General features: G+C 44.6%; 2 protein-coding genes across 12 annotated transcripts in view; one reads left to right on the top strand and one right to left on the bottom strand.

Annotated features, from left to right (window-relative positions):
• FAM234B (family with sequence similarity 234 member B) overlaps positions 1 to 14,806 on the top strand; it is a 39,820-nt gene extending 25,014 nt beyond the window's left edge. For both annotated transcript variants that reach the window (XM_071732878.1, XM_071732879.1), the window contains 11 exons: positions 588 to 686; positions 1,790 to 1,978; positions 3,423 to 3,553; positions 4,225 to 4,372; positions 4,699 to 4,840; positions 5,457 to 5,600; positions 9,467 to 9,548; positions 9,771 to 9,926; positions 10,519 to 10,636; positions 12,170 to 12,396; positions 12,796 to 14,806. In XM_071732878.1, coding sequence (XP_071588979.1) covers positions 588 to 686; positions 1,790 to 1,978; positions 3,423 to 3,553; positions 4,225 to 4,372; positions 4,699 to 4,840; positions 5,457 to 5,600; positions 9,467 to 9,548; positions 9,771 to 9,926; positions 10,519 to 10,636; positions 12,170 to 12,396; positions 12,796 to 12,801 — 1,442 coding nt within the window. In that variant the 3' untranslated portion in view covers positions 12,802 to 14,806. The remainder of the gene's footprint in view (positions 1 to 587; positions 687 to 1,789; positions 1,979 to 3,422; positions 3,554 to 4,224; positions 4,373 to 4,698; positions 4,841 to 5,456; positions 5,601 to 9,466; positions 9,549 to 9,770; positions 9,927 to 10,518; positions 10,637 to 12,169; positions 12,397 to 12,795) is intronic.
• GSG1 (germ cell associated 1) overlaps positions 14,743 to 21,189 on the bottom strand; it is a 98,411-nt gene continuing 91,964 nt past the window's right edge. For all 10 annotated transcript variants that reach the window (XM_071732889.1, XM_071732883.1, XM_071732887.1 and 7 more), the window contains 4 exons: positions 20,033 to 20,080; positions 17,248 to 17,400; positions 17,013 to 17,124; positions 14,743 to 15,950 (listed from right to left, as the gene is read on the bottom strand). In XM_071732889.1, coding sequence (XP_071588990.1) covers positions 15,635 to 15,950; positions 17,013 to 17,124; positions 17,248 to 17,400; positions 20,033 to 20,080 — 629 coding nt within the window. In that variant the 3' untranslated portion in view covers positions 14,743 to 15,634. The remainder of the gene's footprint in view (positions 15,951 to 17,012; positions 17,125 to 17,247; positions 17,401 to 20,032; positions 20,081 to 21,189) is intronic.

Genomic DNA, 21,189 nt, shown 5'->3' with positions numbered 1-21,189 from the left:
CTCTCTATATCCTGAGTTTTAGCAGCACCTTCATGCTGGAATGTGTGGATGTGTTGAGGAAGAGAGGGACAGAGATCTTTGTGTCTCCTAACTGGCTTAACTAACCTTATTTCTTTTGTCTTGTCCTGCTTGAATCCATGAATCAACATTCACGAGCTTTTGTCATTCTATACCGGCCACTGGTAATGTTTCTAAAGTATCTCCCATTCTGACCTCTGCAGTAAAGTAACAGTGGTTTGTGAAATTATTTCTGCCGGGTCTAGATATGTCTCTCCCTCCTAGCTTTCTGCCCCTGGCTTCTAAACTTTTATAACATATGTGGCTCCTGCATCACCACAAAAAGTGAGGTGGGAAGCAGGCATCTTGTTCTGTTGGCTCCTTCATTTTTCCCTTTCCTTTCTCTAACCCAGATGCTATATTTTTGCCTTTCCATGCAGTGGTGGGAGCTGAGTGGCGCTTCCCTAGTAGATTCAGTGAGGCTTGGCTGTCCACGAGTCTCTTTTCTGGGCCAGCCTCCCACTGGTGTTGAGACTGGGCTGGGTGGCCTTTTTTGACAACAGTGCTGTCAATCTGTGTGACTGTTGCAGGTGGTGTGTTATCCCCACTGGAACTGTGTGATGTGAATGGTGATGGGCTCCCTGACATCCTCATTGTCTTCACTGCCCTGATGAACGCTAGTGTCATGGGTAAGCACCGTAGGTCCTTTCCATTCCTCTTTCTATACTTCTTAGTACAGACCTTTGTAGTTTTGTCTTATGCATGGGAAGAGTTCTTGCCATTGCAAGTCCACTGCATTGCTCTTTGCAGAGTTCCTTAAAATGTCTGATGTGCCTGTGCTTTGTCATGATGCTCATATTTTTTATTGCAGTCCTGTGCTACCATGCTTGTTGGGTCAGCATCATCTGTTTCCCCTTATCTAGGCAAATCCATCTTTTTGGCCAAGTATTTGTACATATTTGGTTTTGGGGCACAGATGAAGTGATCAGAAAGCTACTTGCTCTGCAAATAGCAATTGGAAATAAGAGGGTGTTTTTTCCCACCTTCACAAAAGAGCTGTGTAACTACCTCTATTTTATAGGAACAGAGGTGGAAGCATGAAGAAAGTAAGCAGCTTGGCAAAGGCCACAGATAAGATTCAGTGGTAGAATCTTTACTCCTTCCTAGTCATTACCAATGGTAATGACTGTGGTCCAGTGTCCTAGGCACTACCAAGGATAACTGTCAACAAGAGCAGTGATGGCAGAGCTGATAGTTGGAGCATTCTCGTTCTTCTGAGCTATCCTGTTGCTTGCCAACAGGAGGTATTATAGATTTTTTTTTTTTTTGAGCAACTGTAGGTTGGTTTTTCAGGAGACACCCTCACCTTGCTGCCTTTTTCTCCAGGTCACTTCATGTACTTCCCAGGCTCCAAATTATTAATTCACAGAAAATAGACTGGCCGATGGTGGGGAAGCTACTATTCCTGACTGTTTTGCAGGTATCATCCTGCTTCTTCCTCCTAGCTACTTTTGCTTTCTCTTTTAACCCTCACACCCCTCAGGTAACGTAGCAGCATCATGCTGATACTGGCCACTGTTATACAGGGGCTACCAGGTTCAGTGGCTTCCTATTGCACTGGGATCTCTGCAGACAGAGAGACTTAGGCATGGGGTAGGATTTGACCTTTGCTTTCAGGCTAGCTTGAGCCACTCAACTCTAAGAGGTAGAGCTCAAGTGTGAAGACCAAAGGCAGCATGAACACAGCCTCTGGTGCCAAGGGATTTCACTCTCTCTTTCCTGCCTCTTCCAGGTGTCTCCAGGCCCTCTGTAACAGTGGTGGCCCTTTCTGGTATGAATGGTAGCACCTTGTGGTCCATCCAGCTTCCAGAGGAGACTCGAAGTGTGCAGTGCAAAGGGCTGTCACTGGGGGCACCTGCAGATCCTGTCTGCCTTGTTACAGGAACATCAAAATTTCTCAGCCTTTTCAGTGCCTCCACAGGTACAGTTAACTACCAGCATATTAGAAATATGCTTTTTTTGTTTTCTTTAAAGGACTAATAAGCATGAATGATTCTGTACTATCCCTTCATGGTGGATGTTACTTAGTGACACACAGGAATGACTCAAAACACCAATAAGTTTCTAGTTACGCAGGGGAAGAGAGTCCAAACCATTGCTGCTCCATGACAGCATCTTCATCCTATCATCTCAGAACATTTCAAAGTGTTAATCTTATCCTGCAGCATCCCCCTGACATAAAGGACATTGAGCTGAGCACTGTTCTTGGAGAAGTTATGTAATGACAGGCACTACAGCCTGGAAACCTTCTTGAGAAATTAGGCCCACAGAAGAATTGATTAGCTGTGAATCTTGCATTTTTAATCATTTGCACCTCCATTCTCTGATTGCTGTTTGTTCTACCACATTAATTCTCTGGCAAAAATATTCATAGATGGCACAGAGATGCTTTTAGAATCAGAACGGAGAATGGAGAGGTACAAGAAAGCTTTCATTTCAATGACAGATGTGGTCAGTGAGCAGCAACCCTTATCTTTCAAATGCTTTTAGGGACCAGATTACTTGCACAGTGTTTGCATGGTCAGGGCCATAGGCTGTCTCCATTACCAGAAGCAGTAGGGTTATTAATGTGCACAAGTGTTTGCAGGTCTGGTCTTTGGTTTCCTTTGTCATGCAGGAGCAAAGCCCATCTTACAAAGCAGAAGCAGCAGAGAAATGTTTTTAAACTATGACTCAAAAAGCAGAAGCACTGGCAAAAGAAGCATGGAAAAGTAAAAGTCTTTGTGAAATAGCCTGGAATTTCATTTTGCCTTTTTTTGCGAGGTTGTTGTCCAATTTGAAAAACAGGTCTTAGTGAGTTTCCAGTTGCATCTATGCTGGATTGCTGAATAATTTGACATCACATCTGCTAACATGCTTTCACCCTGAGGTGGAGTGAGCATGCCATGCTGGAGTGGCTATTTGCTTCTGGGAATTTAACTGAGTCACAAATTTGCACTCTGACTATCAGAACTGCCCATCTGTTCCCTTTCCTGGCATATACCTGCAGGCTCTACTGCTGGCTGAGAAAAACAACTGCTGCTCTGCTGAGCAGCACTCTCATTTAGGTTCTCCTTCCAAGAGTGACCCTCAAATATTCTCTGCAGTTTCAGGAATTCTGGGTGGCTCAGGTCTTTCTAGAGAGATATTAAGAAGCACAGCAGGACTTGAGGCATGACTCAAAGACCGCCTAAAGAAACGCTGGGGGGAGGAACTTTGCTTCCTGCTGCAGCTTGCCCCAGTTTGTAGGCTTGTCTTTCCTTTTCTCAGAGACTGAGGGAAACAATTTGATTTGCTCCATCCTTGAAGAAGGTTTTGTGGAACCCTCTCTGCATACCTGCTGGTTCCCCAAGTGCTGCAGGTCTTTAATCCTATTTTTCCCACAGGCAAGACCATCTGGACACTGAACCCCATCCACCTTTCAAGTGGGATCCTGGCTGCACCGGCTGCAACTCTTCCGGATGTAGATGGAGATGGGATTAGGGACATTGTTATTCTTGCTCTCAAAGAGACACAGGTACAGCATATCCCTGCTTAGGGTTTGAAAGAACCTTGACTACCTAGAGGAAAAACAGGGAACCTAGTGTGGAAAGGCTGTACCAGGAGCTGCAGGAGCACCTAATTTTCATTCCCTTAGATTTCTCTGAAAAGCACACTTTTTTAATAGGACAGAGCAGTGAGATCAAGCAATAGTTCCTCTACCTGCATTTCTTGTCAACTGGGAATGAACAGAATTGTCATTATTTATCCTTGGCTAAGACTTGAGAATTGCTTGTTCAGGAAAGGCTGGGTTTGAAGTGAGTGTTAAGCAGCAGTGTAGTGAGTCGTGTTAAGGTAGATCACTGGAGGAAGGAGCATTCAGTGTATCCAAAAGAAATATTTGTGGAATTAATTCATGTGCAGATTTTCTCTATCCTTATCCCTCCCTACAATTCTATCATTAATGTTGTTATGGTAGTTCAGGTTTTTGAAGTCCCTTCCATTTCTGAGGCATATGCAGTCAAAAGAAAAGCATGAATGTTAGACTCCCAGGATGCAAAACTGAACAAAGCGAAAGAGACTACTAGCTGGACCTTGCTGTGGGAGAAGAGAGCAATAGAGCTTCATGCTGGTGGTAACCAGAGAAGATTCTGAGAGCACAAGTTCCAGAGAGAACTGCTAAAAATCTCAACATCTCTCTTTTTGCAGCCTGATGTATTTTTCATCTTGGTGTCAGGAAAGACTGGGACTGCTTTGGGTGGGCCTGTGAAGTACAGCACCAATGGAGAAGGGAAGGTGATTGGCCCCCAAGTCCACATCACCAGTCGGGGAGCCATCTACATCCTGTTTGGTTTTGGTAAGATGCACCTTGCCTCTCCAGCACTTTGCCTTGCTGAGAAACCATTCATTTTACCATTGAAAGGGCCCAGATCATTCCTGAGATGTCTCTACTGTGCCTTCTCCTGTAAAAGCTGGAAGTAAACGGCATGGGAATGAGTCTCACTGCCATAGTGTGGAAAAGTGTCAGAATACCATGGAATATCTTGGAGTCATGCCAGGGAAGTTCTGGCTGTGGGCATTTCTTTGCCTTCTGCCACAATTACAGTGGTCCCAGGGACCCCTTCATACTGCTAGGGAGTTAACTTTTGCAGGAAGGATTCTTTATCTTTCTTTTCCTGGCAGGTAACGTTCAAGCAGTTGCCCTAAGGGATATCTTTACCCAAGCCAGAAACCGGGACAGCTTCCCTGCAATGCTGCAGCAAGAAGAGCCAGAGTGGGAAAAGCGCAGATCTGTCAACCTGTCAGAACTCATTGACATTTACAGGTACGAGATGGACTTGTCATCTGGCTTCTGCTGAGAGAGGAAAGAGAGAGTAGATACCTCTTAGTGCTCCTAGAGATGGTCCCTTCTGCTTCAATACTGTCCTTCTTTTCATTATCCAGTGGATAACAGCACTCTGGGGAATCCGTTGTTTCCTCCCTGTCCCATTGTCCTAGCAAAAGAAGTACAGAGGGTGGTAGAAGGGAGTCCTTTGCTGCTTCTTCTCCTTGCTCCTTTCTTCCACCCCCTATGCATACCTTGAGGAAAAAGGAGAAAAAAAAAAAAAAAAGTTGGACAGAAAAGTGGACAGAATTGTGGGCCTGGATTTCTCAACACCTTTTTCTTCACTGCCAGATTGGGGTCGAGGTCATCTTGGGTAGGAATAAAGGGAGGGAACAAATGTGGACCCCCAGACTTCGTGCTTTTTATAGTAATTCAAGTTTTTCAGTTCCACACCTGAATTTAGCCCAAGGGAAACTAAGGTCCACTGGGGAAATTATGGGCTTCTGCAGGAATAATTAAAATCTTAGGTAGGATGAGTTGCCATGTGGACAGGAAGTTTGTGCTGAGATGTGCAGATACAAGCCTCACAATCCCCTCTGTTTTCTCTCTGTCCCAGTGGTGGGGTTGACTTCCTGCAGATGATGAAGACACCCGACATAAACTGCAGCAACCTCCTCATCACAACCAAAGAGGGCTTGATCCTACTTCGGGGACAGGACCTAGAGCCCTACTGGACCCTGGAACTGCAGAACATCAGCAGGTTAAATACTGGGAACATTTTTCTGTCCTATTTCTTCCTGTGCCATTTGCTGCCTTTCACTTGTAAGCTTGTGTGCTCCTTAGAAAATCTGCAGAGAAATCTAAGAGCTGGAGCTGTGCAGATGCCTGGATGAGCAAGTGAGGAGGGCAGGGGGAGACAAGAACAGAAGGTTAGAAACCTGAACTGTATGCTTGTGGGTGATCACAAATAAGGGGCCTGATTCAGGTACCCAGCAGTGGTGTCACAGGAATGTCATGGCACTGGAATTCAGGGGGTTACTGATGTGTGATTCGGCCCACCTTCTGTCCAGGTCTGCCACTTGCCAGCCCAGTGGAGAGGAAAAGCTGTGTTAGTGATGTGAAATATTTAGAGAAGTGGTCTGAATATGACCCATGGAACTTAAAAGTTCCTTGGAAGCTGAAAATGAGCCCTCTGATGGCAGTCAGCATGCCATCTATGCTGAATGTAAACCTTAAAATAATACTTCTTGTCCTCTAGTTTCGCACATGGAAATTAAGTAATTTGCCAGATCTTGTAAATTTAACCAGAAATTTCGGCTTGCCAGTATTAAATATTTGCAAAGGGCAGTTGGGCACAATTGAACAAAATGGTATTAGAAACAAATTGCTTGCTCTTCTGTCTAGAGGAAAGGAAGCAGCTTTCAGCTCAGTGTTAGCTGACAAGAGCATTTACAGGAAGAAGGCGTTGGAACTTAATTAGGCAAAAAAAAAAAAAAATCAGATTTCAGCTAGTTTTGACATCAAGATAATGTCCACATTCTTGAGGGTTGATGGGTGACATAAGCAATAGCTTCAGGAATGACTAGTCACTAGCTGATCATGCTGTGGGGAAAGGAAATGAACTGAAAGTGTTTTGGTCTCAGAGTGCAGTTTTTTGGATGTGTCTGGGGTCTATTTTAAAGTGTGGGTACTGACTGAATAAAGACAGTTCATAGATGTTGTAAAATCTGTTAAACACAAGAAATTGCTGAATGGACCTACTAATGAATTGGAAAATCTCTGTTGAGTTCAAATCAAGAAAAATTGAAAACTGCTTTGAAAATTGAAAACTGTTCTATTCCCAGAATCACACTATGGCTGAGGTTGCCTAGTCATAGAATCATAGAATCATAGAATAGGCTGGGTTGGAAGGGACCTCAGAGATCATCGAGTCCAACCCTTGAACAACTACCGCCACAGTCACTAGACTATGGCACTGAGTGCCATATCGAGTCGCTTTTTAAATGTCTCCAGGGACGAAGAGTCCACCACCTCCCCAGGCAGCCCGTTCCAATGTCTGATCACCCTTTCCGTGAAAAAATTCTTTCTAATATCCAATCTGAACTTCCCCCGGCACAATTTAAGACCATGCCCTCTTGTCTTACTGAGAGTTGCCTGGGAAAAGAGACCAACCCCCGCCTGGCTCCATCCTCCTTTCAGGTAGTTGTAGAGAGCAATGAGGTCTCCCCTGAGCCTCCTCTTCTTCAGGCTGAACAGCCCCAGCTCCCTCAGCCTCTCCTCATAGGATCTGTGTTCGAGTCCCTTCACCAGCTTGGTTGCCCTCCTTTGGACCTGTACCTTCTCAGACAGGCTCAGCTAGAGCAAATTTGTCAGGGCAGCATGCTTTCAGGTTTTAAATATCTCCAAGGATGGAGACTCCACAACCTCTCTGGGCAGCTGGTATTCCAGGTTTCTTCACTGCAACCCTGTTTTTTCTGGTTCTGTAACCTCCCAAGGGACAGAGTACAACATGTACAGAAGTTACCGTACAGGCATTGAAATTAAAACAATTCTTGTTCAAGACCACTGTCCCAGACTGCCTGTTTTTTCAGAGTTAAGAGAGATGAAATCTGGTAGACTTTACATGTTGCAGACAAGCATTTATTTAAGAGGCTATTTTTTTTTAGGATTTAGAGAACTTCTGCTTAAGCAACACAGGCTGGGGGGTGTTCACAGGTGTCACCACAGAGTCAAGTGGACCTAAACCCAGTTCCTGATCAGACAAAGCTTACAGAGCCAACTGAGACCTCCCCTTTTCCTGGGCAAACCTGCCCTGAGGACACCACTCAAGCCAGGCAGACTGAGTCCAGCCCTTAGGGAACAGTCTCGAGAAAAGCAAACTGGATGCTGCGGATGTGCTGCATTTCCAGATAGCTTCTGACAAGATCCCTGGAAAACCATAAAGGAGAACCAGTAGTCATAAAACAAGGGCGAAGTTCAGAGACCATGAAATTGAGTAAGCAGTTGAAAATTGTGTTTTAAGTGGATGTTTCAGATGGGAGAGGATTAATAGCAGGTTGCAGTGGGGATTACTGTTGGGCAGGAATAATTACTGGCCTTCTGGTTCAATCCCCCTCCAGGGGATTTTTCAGTTGATTGGTAGCATCTAAAATACTTAAGTCTGTGCATTCAGCTTGTTGGATCTGCTGCTGACTGTAACCCATAAGTGACATAAGAAGAGGCATCTTAGGAAGTGTTTTAAGTTTGTGTCCATAGGATAGAACTACCTACTACTTCCTGCTGCTACTGGAGAGCTCTGGAGATTTAGGAGTGTCCCCTGATACTGCCTTGAGTGTATTAGTTCTGGTTGTGAAAGGAGTCTTTAAAGTGAATGAATTTTTTTGATGTAGGAAGTACAAATGGTCAAGCCACATGTACTTTGGTATTGCTGTTCAGGAGCCATTGTGGTGTGCACATTTTAAAGGGGAAGCTGGAAAAATCAGAGAAAAGGGCTGGAAAAACTATATAAGCATAAAAGATTTAAGCAGTGGGTTTATATGGTCAAAGAGAAGCCCAAGAAGTGAGTTAATATGCATGTGTAAGTAAATGAGAGCTAACAGGCATTTTAATTTTGCCATAGCAAGAACAAGTGCCTTGGAGCAAAAGCCATTCATGTTCAAGAAAATGAAAATGCAGGCATGTTTCTGTATGTGACATTGATCATTAGAACTGACAGTCACGAGAAGTGATGAATTAATCTCAACTTGTTATTTCCATAGCAAGCCCCATGGCTGGTAGATCTCAGCAGAGTCAGCTTACTGATACTTGGTTAATTGTGTGAAATACAGCAATCTGTCATAAACAAGAGGAGTGAGCATGTATTCTGATGATCCTGCCTTGCCATTAAGTCTCTGATTCTGTGAATTTTGAGGAGTTGTTTGTGCTTATTTAGAACCCTATGTCTAGCTGTGGAGAATTTAAGGAAGACAGAGATAAGACTCTGAAAGCCAAAGGCAAGCAAGATGGCTAGAAAACAGCTATAATGAGAGTTATTCAAGTAATAGTGCTATGTCACCCAGAAGGGAAAAGAGGAGATAGGACTTCATTTAAACTGCTGAAGTTATAAAAAGGATTGTAAAACTGCCAGCAGTAAGAAAACAAAGAATCATGGGCTAACGTTAATGGTGAGTATATTAAGAACCATTTCACACAGCTAAAGCATCCCGGGAAATACACTTTCAGCAGCAGGTCAAATGTGCCAATGCCCTTTGAAAGGGCTGGGTAGGTTTTTATGATCACAGCAAAACTGTCCAGGTTCTCATGATAGGGAAAGACTAATACAAAGTCATGTCATGAGGTAAACAGGTGTCTACACAGCCCAGTAAAGGATGTTCCCTAACATAGGCAGTTCTGAAGAATGGTTAAAAAGCACCATGGGCAGCTTGATAATTTTTTACTTTTCTTATCCACCAACAAATTGTTCCTTACAATCAGAACAGTTCTGAGTGGACGAGAGATCTTTTTTAGCATAGCAAATCCTACCTTTTTAAGAGGCAGAATGGAGGGTGAAAGCTACTGTGCTGCCTCCATCTGAAGTCTGCTGGTCTTCTACCGTCTGGCTGAGTGTTTCTTTTTCCAAATTTGCAGCCAGCCTGTACCAGGTTACTTCACTGCTGACCAAACTCTGGACTTCATGCTGCAAGCACAGACTGGAGATGGGAACAAAAAGGTAAAATAGGTGAAGGCAAGGAGGGCAGTGGCAGCACGTGAGTGAGGGAGTTTGGGGAGAAAGGGACAATTATTCCCTGCTCCTCACTGTTTCTGTGGCTAACACTCATCACTGTGTGGCCACAGGCATGAAAGGGAACTGCACGGGCCTGCCACTGCAAGGGGGTTGTCTGTGAGCCCATACCTGGACATCAGTTAACACTGCATCTCTCCCTGACTTGAGGTGGTGGTGATAGATGGCAAATCAGGTCTTCCTGTTTGGAACCAGGAACTCCCATGGCAGAAGCAACAACTCGATGCACTGACAATCATGACTTTGGACAAGAAGTCTGTTTTTCTCTTCTGGGCAGATGAAGCACAGCCTGTGATACAAAGTTTGGTGAGCAGTTATCCTTTCTTCACTTTGAGGTTTCTCTATGAGGCACATGTAGTCTTTGTCTTTTATTCCTAATGTAACAGAACTTTAAACCTGCTGTATAAGAAGGCTGTCAGGGACATCTTTTTTCTTGCTTTGACAGTTTGACTTTTCTGAGCCTGAGCATGGGAGTTTTTGTATGCAAATTCTTCACCAGAGAGCTTTCTGGACAGAAAGTTCACATCCACAAAACCAAAATTTTCTGCACGAATGTAATTTTCTTCTGTAACACTGAGATACATTTACTGCAGATACTCCTAACCCCAGAGTGCTGCTTCTTTGCATGCAGGCACACAGGTCAACATGGAAACTTCCAGACTGTAACTCTGCCTATTAAGCTAGCTTTGACAGAGCCAGATCTCAACCTCAGCAAACAGAAGTTGTGGAGCAAATACTGTTTTAGGAAAAAAACCAAAACTGCAGGATTTCACCTCTGTGAAACCACAGAGCTTTTGATCCTCTGATTCATGTGAAGACAGTGCAGTGTCAGAAAAATTCTGTGTTTCTTTAGCAAAGCTAGAGTCCTCTTTACTACTACTTCTGTCCATCCCACCAGCAACCTGGTCCCAGACCTGAGCGCCCAGGGCTGCACCACCTGTATCTCCTCCATCCTGTTTTTCCTACAGTCCTTTTGGACCTCACCAATGCAACAGACAAAGTCATCACTTCAGCAGGTGAGTACAAATGGAGGAGAAACTACCTAAACTAAAAGAAATATGGAAGGAGAGGTAGCTGTGAGAAACAATGGAGTGTAGTTGTGCTTTTAAAGGTAGCACCTGGGGTCCACCCACATAGGCCAGCAATGGGAAATAAGATTTATCTGAAGGAAGGTCTTGTCAAACCCCTACTTTTCAGATAAAAGACTGAATGTGCAAGTTCAACGTGCAGGTTGTGTGCACATTTTTAAACAAAGAAAGGTTTGACTTTGATTTTATGGATGTTTTACATCAGAGAAGTCCCTTGGCTTTCCATGGACATTTTTATGATTTAAGACACTGCATGAAGAATCACTATGAAATTTTCCTTTATCACCTTGGGTACAGTTCTACTTTCGTTGGCCATCTTCTGCTCTCTGGAAGAGCAGCTGTGCTGCTTCTTCCTCCTTATCCAGAGAAGGGCAACGAAGCTCACTAAGGGCCTGGAGCACAAGTCCTATGAGGAGTGGCTGAGGGAGATGGGGTTGTTTAGTCTAAAGAGGAGGCTGAGAGGAGATCTTATAATTCTCTACAACCAACTGAAGGGAGGTTGGAGTTGAAGGAGGAAGGAAGCAGCCTTTTCTCCTTAGTGAACTGAGATAGGACCAGAGGAAATGGACGGAAGCTGCGCCAGGGGAGGTTTAGGCTGGATGTTAGGAAATATTTTTTCACTGAGAGGGTTGTCAGGCATTGGAATGGCCTCCCCAGGACAGTGGTGGGGTCACCATCCCTGGAGGTATTTAAGAGGTGTTTGGACCTGTTCCTTAAGGACATGGTTTAGTAGCTAGATTATGGTGTTGCTCAAAGGTTGGACTGGATGATCTTGGAGGTCTCTTCCAACCTAAAACATTCTGTGATTATCTTTAAAAAGAGGAATGACAAATATTTAAGCCTGTGTTTTCAGGGAAACAGGAATCATCTATACAAGATTTTACAATCCCTGTTGGATTTCTTTCTTCTTTCTAAAGCAGGTCAACTAGCAGCCAGTTGGTTGAGCATGGCACCTCTGGGATAAGAGATCAGTTCATCCAGCACAAGAGCAGTAGGCCAGGAAGCATAGAAAAGCTGCTACATAGTAATATATCTAATTGGATGTGTATCAAAATCACATCTAGGTCAAGAATGAATAGAATACAATTTTTAGACTTTTTTTTTAAGAAATTGGGCTTTCTGAGGTGTGTGCAGATCATTCTGTGGTGACAGGAGTGAACTGAGTGCTTTACCTGTTTCCCCTTCTGTAAAGGTAAAACAATAACTGCTGAGAGGTGTGGGAAGGAAACTTTGAAAGTGAATTGTGTTAGTGAAATACATGCATCTCCTGTGTTAAGCTCAATAACATAACTGGAACCAAATCTTTCATTTTCCCTGATTAAAGTACATGCAATTGTAAAATCAGACAGAATATACCATTGGTCCAGTAGATGTTTTAACTGAGTGAAGACAAAGATTTCTTTGGAAGAGATGTGTAATCACTCCTCACCAGTATTTTCTCTCCCTTTTCTGATGGACCAGTCGGAATTAATGATCTCCAGAAGGATGCATTTTACATCACTGTGACAACAACTGCAACCTCTGAAAAGCAGCCAGGATTTCTCTCAGTCAGCAAGCTGGGCCTTAAGTGGGCCATGATGAGTCAAGGCCGAATGGTCTGGCTAAAGGACAACACCACTCCTAAAATCAGCCGTGGAGAAGTGAGGCGATTTCTTGCCCGTGTGAAATTTGTTGACTTTCCTCAGAAGGTGAGATTGTGCAGAAATCCCTAATGAAATCCAGTCCTTTAAAACATCTGATCTCTTTCCTACAGACATAGTTAGGTGTTCTCTGGGATGCAAAGAGACTGCAAGATGACTGCCCGACCCTTTGGGCACAAGCTGGACATATTGTGAGGCCCATTTGTACTTTGTGAGTTGGACAAGGAGGGGGATCTGAGAAAGAGCCAGGGACTGATGTTCATAAGGGACTGACAGGCTCACAGAGGGAACAGAGAGGTGGGACAGAGATCACTTGTTTTGACATGGGCCAACGAGCCCTCTGTATAGTGGTGGTTCAGTTGCTGACCTGTGAATTGCTGCTTTTCTCTACCAGACTGGATGATAATAGGTTTTGGCTTTAATTTTTGTTTACCTTTCCTTCTCCAGCTCTAACCTGGTGGTTCCTCAGATTTTGGTTGGACCTGTGGCCTGTTGCCAGGAAGCTGCTCTGTGGATCTTCAGGAAAACTGCTGTGTGGAGGGAATGGGGACTAAAAACACTTCCCCTTTCTTCACCGCTCTTGGGAATGCTGCTGGAGGCAGATTTGTCCTTGGCAGATCTGTCCTGTACAAGAGGAATCTTGTTCAGCTTCTCCTCCTCCATATGCTGTTCTTGCATGCTTCCTTCCAGGTAACACAGATGGGAGAATTTAGAATTTATATATATATATATGTATCAATTGATACCATATATATATGTTTTCTATGTTTAATTTATGAATGAGATTTACAACACTCCTTTTTGTGTACAAACAGTATTCCCAGGCAGTCAAACAAGCTCTAGGCCTAGAGTGGGCCATGATGACTCAAGACAAATTGTGTGGCTAAAGGATACCACTTGCTTTCATCTCTGTAGTCTGGGGGAGAAGCCTCAGCCTGGCTCTTGCAGGCTCAGTCTTGTCTACAACTATTCCTGCGCTCTTAGCCATCTTCTCCTTTCTGTCCCCAAACTCACAAACTAGTTCTTTGCCTGAATTACCTGATCCAGAGAAAGATGGTCCCCACAGCATTTGCCACCCCTTGCACTTGTATTTCTTTTCCCCTGATCCCAGATTCAGGACAAGTTAATGTGGGTGTCGTATACAAGTGAAATGTTCACATCTTATTTCTGTCCATCCCTAATCTTTCCCAAATGTAACATCACACTTCAGTCCAGTGGGCTGTCTTCCTTTTGAAATACATCACAGACCTTTCTGGATAGATTCCTTGCAGATGCCCACCAGCACTGTAAAGATAACTCTAGATCCTGTTGCAGTGAAGCTGATTCTCACACCACTGCTTCAGGGTTCTGAGGCAGAACTGGAAAGCTTTTCTGTGCATTTTGCCTCTGCCCTGGGCTCAACTTTACCATTCCCTTGCCAGCCCAGCCCTTGGTGCAGTTCCAGAAGGAACAGACAACCCTTAGGGCATATTTGCTCACAGTACATTTAGTGCTTTCAACTCTGCCTCTGAATGTGCCGTCAGTGTCCTGTATTGTAGTTGCAGAGCATCTACATGAATTTTCTTGTCACAGAAATGACCATATAAAAAGCAAACACTTCCTTGCCCCCGCAGCTTCCCACAGTGCAGGGCAACAGCATAGGAACTGTTTCCAAGCATAGGAACTGTTTTCCCAGCATTTTTCTAAGTGTGGCCTTTGACATTAAGCAAAGCCAGGCTGTAATGAGGATTGCAAAGGACTCTTCTGTCCTCCTGCTGACACGTCCTTTCAGCCTGCCCACACTTCCCCGTGAGTGATGAGCTGGTGGTAGGACTTTGACCCTCCCTCCAGATGGGAACATATACTATGGGTTTGTTTTCCTGGGCTCTTGACACCTCTCCTTGCTCTATTATCCTCTCTTTTTTTCTGTCCCTGCATCTCCATATAAAGCCTCCAGAATAGCCCTTCAGGATTAGCTGCAAGCCTCAAGGCTGGTCCTTAGGCCCTGCTCTCTTACTGTCAGAGCCTGTGAACAGTTTGTATATGTGTAATGGTATTTTAGTGTAAATAGCTTTGTATATATTAGCACAACTGTAGCAAGGGCTCTAGGCCTGGTGTTTTTCTCCAGACAGGGATTAGTGTTTATAATACATAGTTAATACAACTGCATAATAGGAAGTGAAAATGTGAGGACCAGGAACATATGAGGATTAAACAGGAGTGCTCCTTCCCTCCTGTTTAGCCACCACCTTGCTGGGAAAGGTGAAGTGGCTCTTCCCTGAAGTAGTTATTCTCCTGAAGTTCATTCTGGGAGAACTGATATTCTGGTGCAGTGACATTAGCTCCCCCAGTAATGTGAATTCACTATACCTGCACATACCCATGTCCCCACTGTGAATAAAGAGTCTGTCTGTATATTGTTGGGAAAATGTATTTGAACTGTGAACTGCAGTGGAGCAAATAAATACTGTGTACAGCATCAGTGTGTCATGTGAACTAGTATTTCACCTTTGAGAGATTATGAGTTTGCTTGATTTGTGGATTGTTTGCAATATTTTTACAATGGGGGGAAGGGGACAGATGAAGAGAAACAAATTAAAAAGCAAAAGCCAAGCCAAGGATTCTTAAAGGTTGTAGAGAAGCACAGTAGAAAGAGACAGACATGAAGGTGCCTCAGAATGGGAGATGTGGGGGCAAAAGGCAAGAAGGGAACATGTGGGAGTCATTACAGATAGGAAAGAGGAAGAGAGAGATGTCTGAAAGCAACCCCCCTCCCTGCTGCAGCATCACTTTTAATCTGGGGACAGAGATAAAATGAGATTGGGACTGGAAAGAAAGAGTAAATAGAGTATTCAGAGAGGATTACAGCAAATCAATATGAGCACCAATGCCCTTCAACATAGCACTGAACCAGGGGGGTTGCTGGAAGGCCAATATGACACCACTCAAAAGAGGCCCAGCACTGCCATTTGCCAGCTGGATGGTGCTGTCTATTCCCAGGTGTAGTGCTGCTGGGATTAGGACAGATTTCTCAACTTTGTCTGAAAGCACTTGAAGACAGCTGGCACCAACATGTCCTTCCAAATTCACCCTTCCCAGCTGAGGACACTCCTCAAATTGCGATCAAAGAGGACCCACCCTGCTGCAGTTGGCACTGAAGTTGCCCTGGCTCAGTTTACATCCTACTTACTCTGAACAGTAGAGGAAGGAAGAGCTCCCCAAGAACTTGCTAACCATGGTCCTAGTGTTTGGTTAAGAGCTTTCATGCCTTCTAGACCCCACTACTCTGTCCCTGCAACACTCATCCTTAACAGCAGTCCTCCCCAATTGTCTGTCCCAAAACCTCATCCAGTTCCAGCTCTGGTTCCCGCTTTAACACTTTCTGCTGCAGCTCAGAGTAGAAGTCGATTCCCTCAGAGACTGAATGGAGAGGCCTGCTCTGGGGCTCGTAGTAGCTGCTTATTTGCTTCTGTATGAAGCACTGGTGGTGCTGAGGCTGATTCATAAAGCTCCCATCATAGCCCTTGATGTGGGTCCTTTTGAACTCCAGCACTGTCTTGGTGTAGGTGTTGAGAGTGGTGACAGCAGAGGCCATGCAGCAGGTGAAGGAGACCCAGGCCATGCTACAAGAGAGACACAAGAATAGCACATGCTGTGAAAAGCCAAATGGGGTAAGGATTTGAACTGTACATATCATGATGCACCCTGATTTGCCAGGCAGAAGCTTGCCAGGCATGGATGTGAACTAGAACGATGAAGGCTCATAACATTACAATTCTTAGGGGTTATCCCACTACAAGATCCTTTGTAGATTGGTGGGGTAAATCTGGTCATCCCCATCCCAGGGAAGGCAGAGATATAAGGAAAATTTTAAAAAAGCAGCAAGAAAGTCTTGGAAAGAAAGAACTGGTCAGAACAGGACAGCACATCTTGGAAGCAAGTTCTGCATTGCAGGGCGGCTCAGTGTCTTCCTGGACATGAGGCATGTCCGTGAGCATAACCAGATGGCTGTGCTGACATTTGATGTCCACAGCTGGCTCATGGTGCTGAAGTCATAAGAATTGATGTGATCATTGTCAGTATTGCATTGCAAATTAACCCTGTGCTTTCCATGGGCATTTGCAAAGCTCATCCAACTCTTTTTCAGGTAAGTTATGGCATATCAGCTGAGGTGAACTTCCTTCACCTCTAGAGAAACAAACCCTGAACCACTTGCTTTTTGCAGCTGCTCTTCATGGCTACAGTGTCCATATATCTAAACATGTGCCTAGGCTTTTGGTTAGTGATGCCAAACCAGGATGGAACTTACTGAAACTGCAGAAAAACAAAGCATGCTTGAGAGCATCATCACAGCTGTGACACTGACCTCTGCACACAGGGAAGAGCTGAGGGCAAACAGGGCAAACCAGCATAGGGACAAACCTATTTAGTCAGCAGGGCTGAAGGCACTTGTTTAGGTGTGACCCCATTGTTTTGCCCATCCTTGGTAGCTACTCATTTAAGTGACTCAGCAACTACGTGTTAAATCAGGGGATGAGGCAAGGAAAGGTGATTAGCAGTAGCAGAATATGGTACACTTGTCTTTGGAAGCACAGAAGGTCAAGAAGGGAGAATGTGAGGTTTTACAGGGTGCAGCATGGCTGAAGCCCAAAAGGCCAGGGAAGATGCCTTCAGAGCTCACGTACTAGAAAGCCCAGCCGTAGTCCCATGAGTGAGGTCTCCAGTCCTCTGGTCCTAGATTAACTGTTGCCTGAAAGACCTGACTGTACATCATGTGTGCCACCATCCCAAGGAGACCTGGACACAAAAGATGAGAAAGCAAAAAAGTTACAGCAGGAGCCAGAGCTGCATACTTCAGCCTTGGGTGAGATAGGAGGGTTTCCTGCTGCTGTGATTCCAAGCCTGCAGAAACACACTTACCTGACAGCACTGAGGAGACAGCAGCAAAGGCATTGAGCTTCAGCCCACAGACAGGATTGCTAGTATGCAGCATTTCCACCATCAGGAGGATGAAGCTGATGAGCAGCAAGCTGATGTACAGCATCTCTGATCCCAGTGACAGCCACAAGATTCCTGCCATCAATGAAAGACTTCTCATATCAGTACAGGATGGCTTGTTTGGGGAAGGGTACTCCCTCTTCTCAACCCAATACTGAAAGGATGTCCTTTGGAAAGAAGGAAAATAACAAGCACCCAAAAGCAATCCCTCCAGTGTATGAGCAAGGACTCAAAGGATTCAGAAGGGTACAGAGAAGATGGCTGGCCTGGCACTGCAGAAACTGAGAGGAACTAAAATAGCTGACTGTAAACAAACCAGCATTATTCGAAACACCAGGGAAGAAGCTATGGGAAGACAGGCAAGGGGGAAGCTGTTGAGTTTTAGCACAAGACATAGTGGTCATAGGTTGTCCGTGAACATATCTGAGCTGAACTTTAGAAGGTTCTTACCCATTAGTATGGTGACATTCAGAGGAGGCTTATAATCACAGCACTAGAAGCAAACAACTTTTAACCTGAGCCTGAACTGGTTAAGAAAAGAAGCGTATGGTTCACCTGCAGTGGTGACTGGGACCTGGCTTCTGGATTTCAGGAGGCCCCTTGTAGGCCTTTATTCCTTGAGGTGGATATTCAGCTAGCACAGTAACACTGGCTGCTCACCCTGCTGCTTGAACATAGTACAGGTACTTTCATGCTGGGATTATCAGTGGGACATGTCACATCACAGTCCTTAGCTGAGCTCACTGTGCAGTAGGACTTGGAGGAGAATGAGAAAGGACCCTCTGTAATGCTGAGCTGTGGAAGAGCACAGGATTCACTGAGGAAGAAATATTAATCTGACAAATGAGACAGCACTCTGAATGCTACTGTTAGCAACTATTAATGGCTGTAAAGGAGACATTCAACTGGGGTAAAGGAGTGTGAAGAAAACCCTCATTAACATGGAGCTGACTTGACTCCTCAACATCATTAGTGCCATAGAGTCATCCAGGTCTTTAGCAGGAATTGATGAGCTGCATTCCCTGCTCAAATGAGCTGGCTTGCTGGCTGTAGCACCATCAGGCAGACTATTTCATTAGAGACCAGACTGCTGAAAGTGTCTTGGAGGCTGCAGGCACCACACACACAGGCACATCTCTACGCCTTTTTCTGCATGAGTCCAGGCCCTAACATGCATGCTGTGCAGTCTGGTCTGGTAGTGCTGCCTGTACACACCCAGCTCAGCAATCAGCAGTTACACCACCTTCTTCTGGGCTGGCCCAACTATGTAATGGCAGCTGTGCTGGAGGTCAAGGTCATCTTAAGGTGATGTAATATGCAGGAAGGGACGAAAACAGGTGATAGAGCTTTTAAGACCACAGTGTCACTAGGTGCTTAAGCTTGCAGAGATCCTCCAAGTAATTTCTAGAAGCTCAATGTCTTACAGAACACGGCTTATCAATATTAGACTGCAATTAGACAAGCAGCAGTAGGAGGGGTGTGAGCGGGGGCAGACAGAAAGATTTATAAGACACATAATATGGTTGCGTAAACCTCCTTTCTCAGGAAAACAGTCTATAAGCAAGACATTGGAAACAACAGAGCTAGAGACCTGGGCAGGGAATGAACCACAAGAAGGTGAGAAAGCAGAAAAATGCATTGCTACCCTCTGTTTATTTTGCAGTAAATGCAAGAGTCATTCTGTCAATGCACTTAAGTAATTTGTTTTATGGTGGAGATCTGCATGACTTCAAAATGATCTTTTAACACCAGCAGTATTTGAATTGTGTGAGTACTGTTTCCCAAAAGAGTAAGCAGGGGATGTTTTTCTACCCTCTTGTTGTGCCAAGAGTGGCGTAGGTTAATTGGCACGCTGTTGCCACTTGCACTGGAACCCTCACATCACTGTATAAAAGCAGGTCAGTGAGTGTTTTTTAGAAGAAGGGAAACAAGGCAGAAAAAGATGAGCTCCCCAAAAGTACTTATCTTCCTGCTGGCTGTTGCTATTCCCCAATGTTTCTTCCAGCCCTTGCTCTCATGGCTTGAATGCTGACACAGACACCGTGCCCCAGGCCTTTCTCTTCATACACGAGCATCCTCTGAAATGGTTGCCTCCAGTCTCCATCTCAGGGAATAGCTAACAAGCTCACACCAAATGAAAAGCTTTCAGAAAGTAAATTCTCCATTCTGTTTGCACACATACTTTCAGGTATATTGAAGTTATTCCCAAGGGGGTTTGAAACATCTGACAATGGCAGGAGGGGTAAGCTCTCCAACCCTGGTATTCTGTTTTAGAGGAGGCAAGGACTTCACCCTAAAAGTGTAACTTTTGAATGTCCGGATCGCTGTCAACAAAGTAAGAGGTGATTCAGCCTCCAGAGTCACCCTGTTAGACCCCAAAACTGAGGAACTGCCTCATGTGGCATCATCCTCTTTCTGCTGCCTACAGCCAGACAACAAGCTCAGACTGAGCACTTTCTAGATGAGACAAATCCCACTACATATGAGAGGGGTCTGAGGTTTCCACCACTGACCTCAGAGATGGCACTGGTTTAGGCAAGCATCTGGGAGGAAATCTTTTCTCTTCCAGAGACAACGGGGCCAGGATTTCATGCCTGGATCTCTGGAGACCCACCCTGTTGGTCTCATGCAGGTGAAATTTTTCAGGTCTCCCATCCCAAGCAGATGCATGGGGCAGGTACAGTGAGGTATGGGGATTTGCCCTTACCTCTCTCTGCTGGTGGTGAAAGCTCAATGAAGCTACGGCATTTCTCTTCTGAAACAAACAAAAAAATGGTATTAGTTTGCAAAATAATGGAAGGTATGTAAGGGAAAATAAAATCTTTACATTTCATTCTCTTTTCACTTCATATAGCTCCAGTCATCCCTGAGTCCATATCTTCTCACCTCTGCTCTTTCTGACCATCTCTCCACACAGTGGAGGCAAGGTAGGGGAAGTCAATGGCCTTTCCAGGAAAAAAAAAAAAAAAATTCAGCATTTTGTAAATCTTATGAGCCTCTGATGAATATAAAAATCTGTTGCTACCAATTTACAACAGGACACATACAACAGGTCAGGCCAGTTAAGGATGTAGCTTATAATAGACTGCAGACCCACCACTTCTGCTGAGGATGTGAATTCCCACTCACCCGAGTCTCAGCAGATCATTTCTGGCACTGCCTCCCAAAGAAGAAAGTAGGAAAAAAAATCTTCCCAAGTGAAATCCTGTGTGACAGAGATGCTTCTGTTCCAGAGCATCACACAGAAATATGGTCGTCTGTCCTCACATTTTAGGCATGCTATTTGGACAAATGGTGTTCATATTTGCTTTAGCTTTTTATGTTGACCAGATGTGAACTATTGTCTCAGCTGTGGGTCCATCATTATTATCTGTAAATCTCTCTTACTGCATATTGCATTGCTGCATCTGAGGGTCCTCTCCTCTATTTGGCACAGCATTTTCTCCCAGTAGTATCCGCCTTCTGCTTTTCATGTGAGAACCTCATTTTCTTAATTTCTATCTCCGGCTTTAATCTCTCCCAATCTCCTGTATTACTTCTGTCATCCACAGCTCTCAGGACACTACTCAGTTCAGTGCCATCTGCAGTCCTCATTAACTCATGGTTTGCTACTTCACCTAGAACTTTAATGAGGTTATTTAGTAATGGCTCATCTAAACTGATCCTGAGATTAGCCTGAATAATGAAATCCTTTCTCTAGCTCAACTCAAACTCCTTTCGCTCACAGTAGCCCCTTTTTTGCTGTTGTCTAAACATTTGTTTTGAAGACCAACAGCAGTGGATGGGTTGTGCTTTATTCACAGGGGACTGAGGTGATGTGCTCTGCCCCAGCTTCCACTGCAATCCAGATCTAACAAGCTCTCT

This window comes from Heliangelus exortis, chromosome 1 (genome assembly GCF_036169615.1).
Source record: "Heliangelus exortis chromosome 1, bHelExo1.hap1, whole genome shotgun sequence".
Classification (NCBI taxonomy): Eukaryota; Metazoa; Chordata; class Aves; order Apodiformes; family Trochilidae; genus Heliangelus; species Heliangelus exortis.
This window is presented reverse-complemented; position numbering and strand designations above follow the sequence as displayed.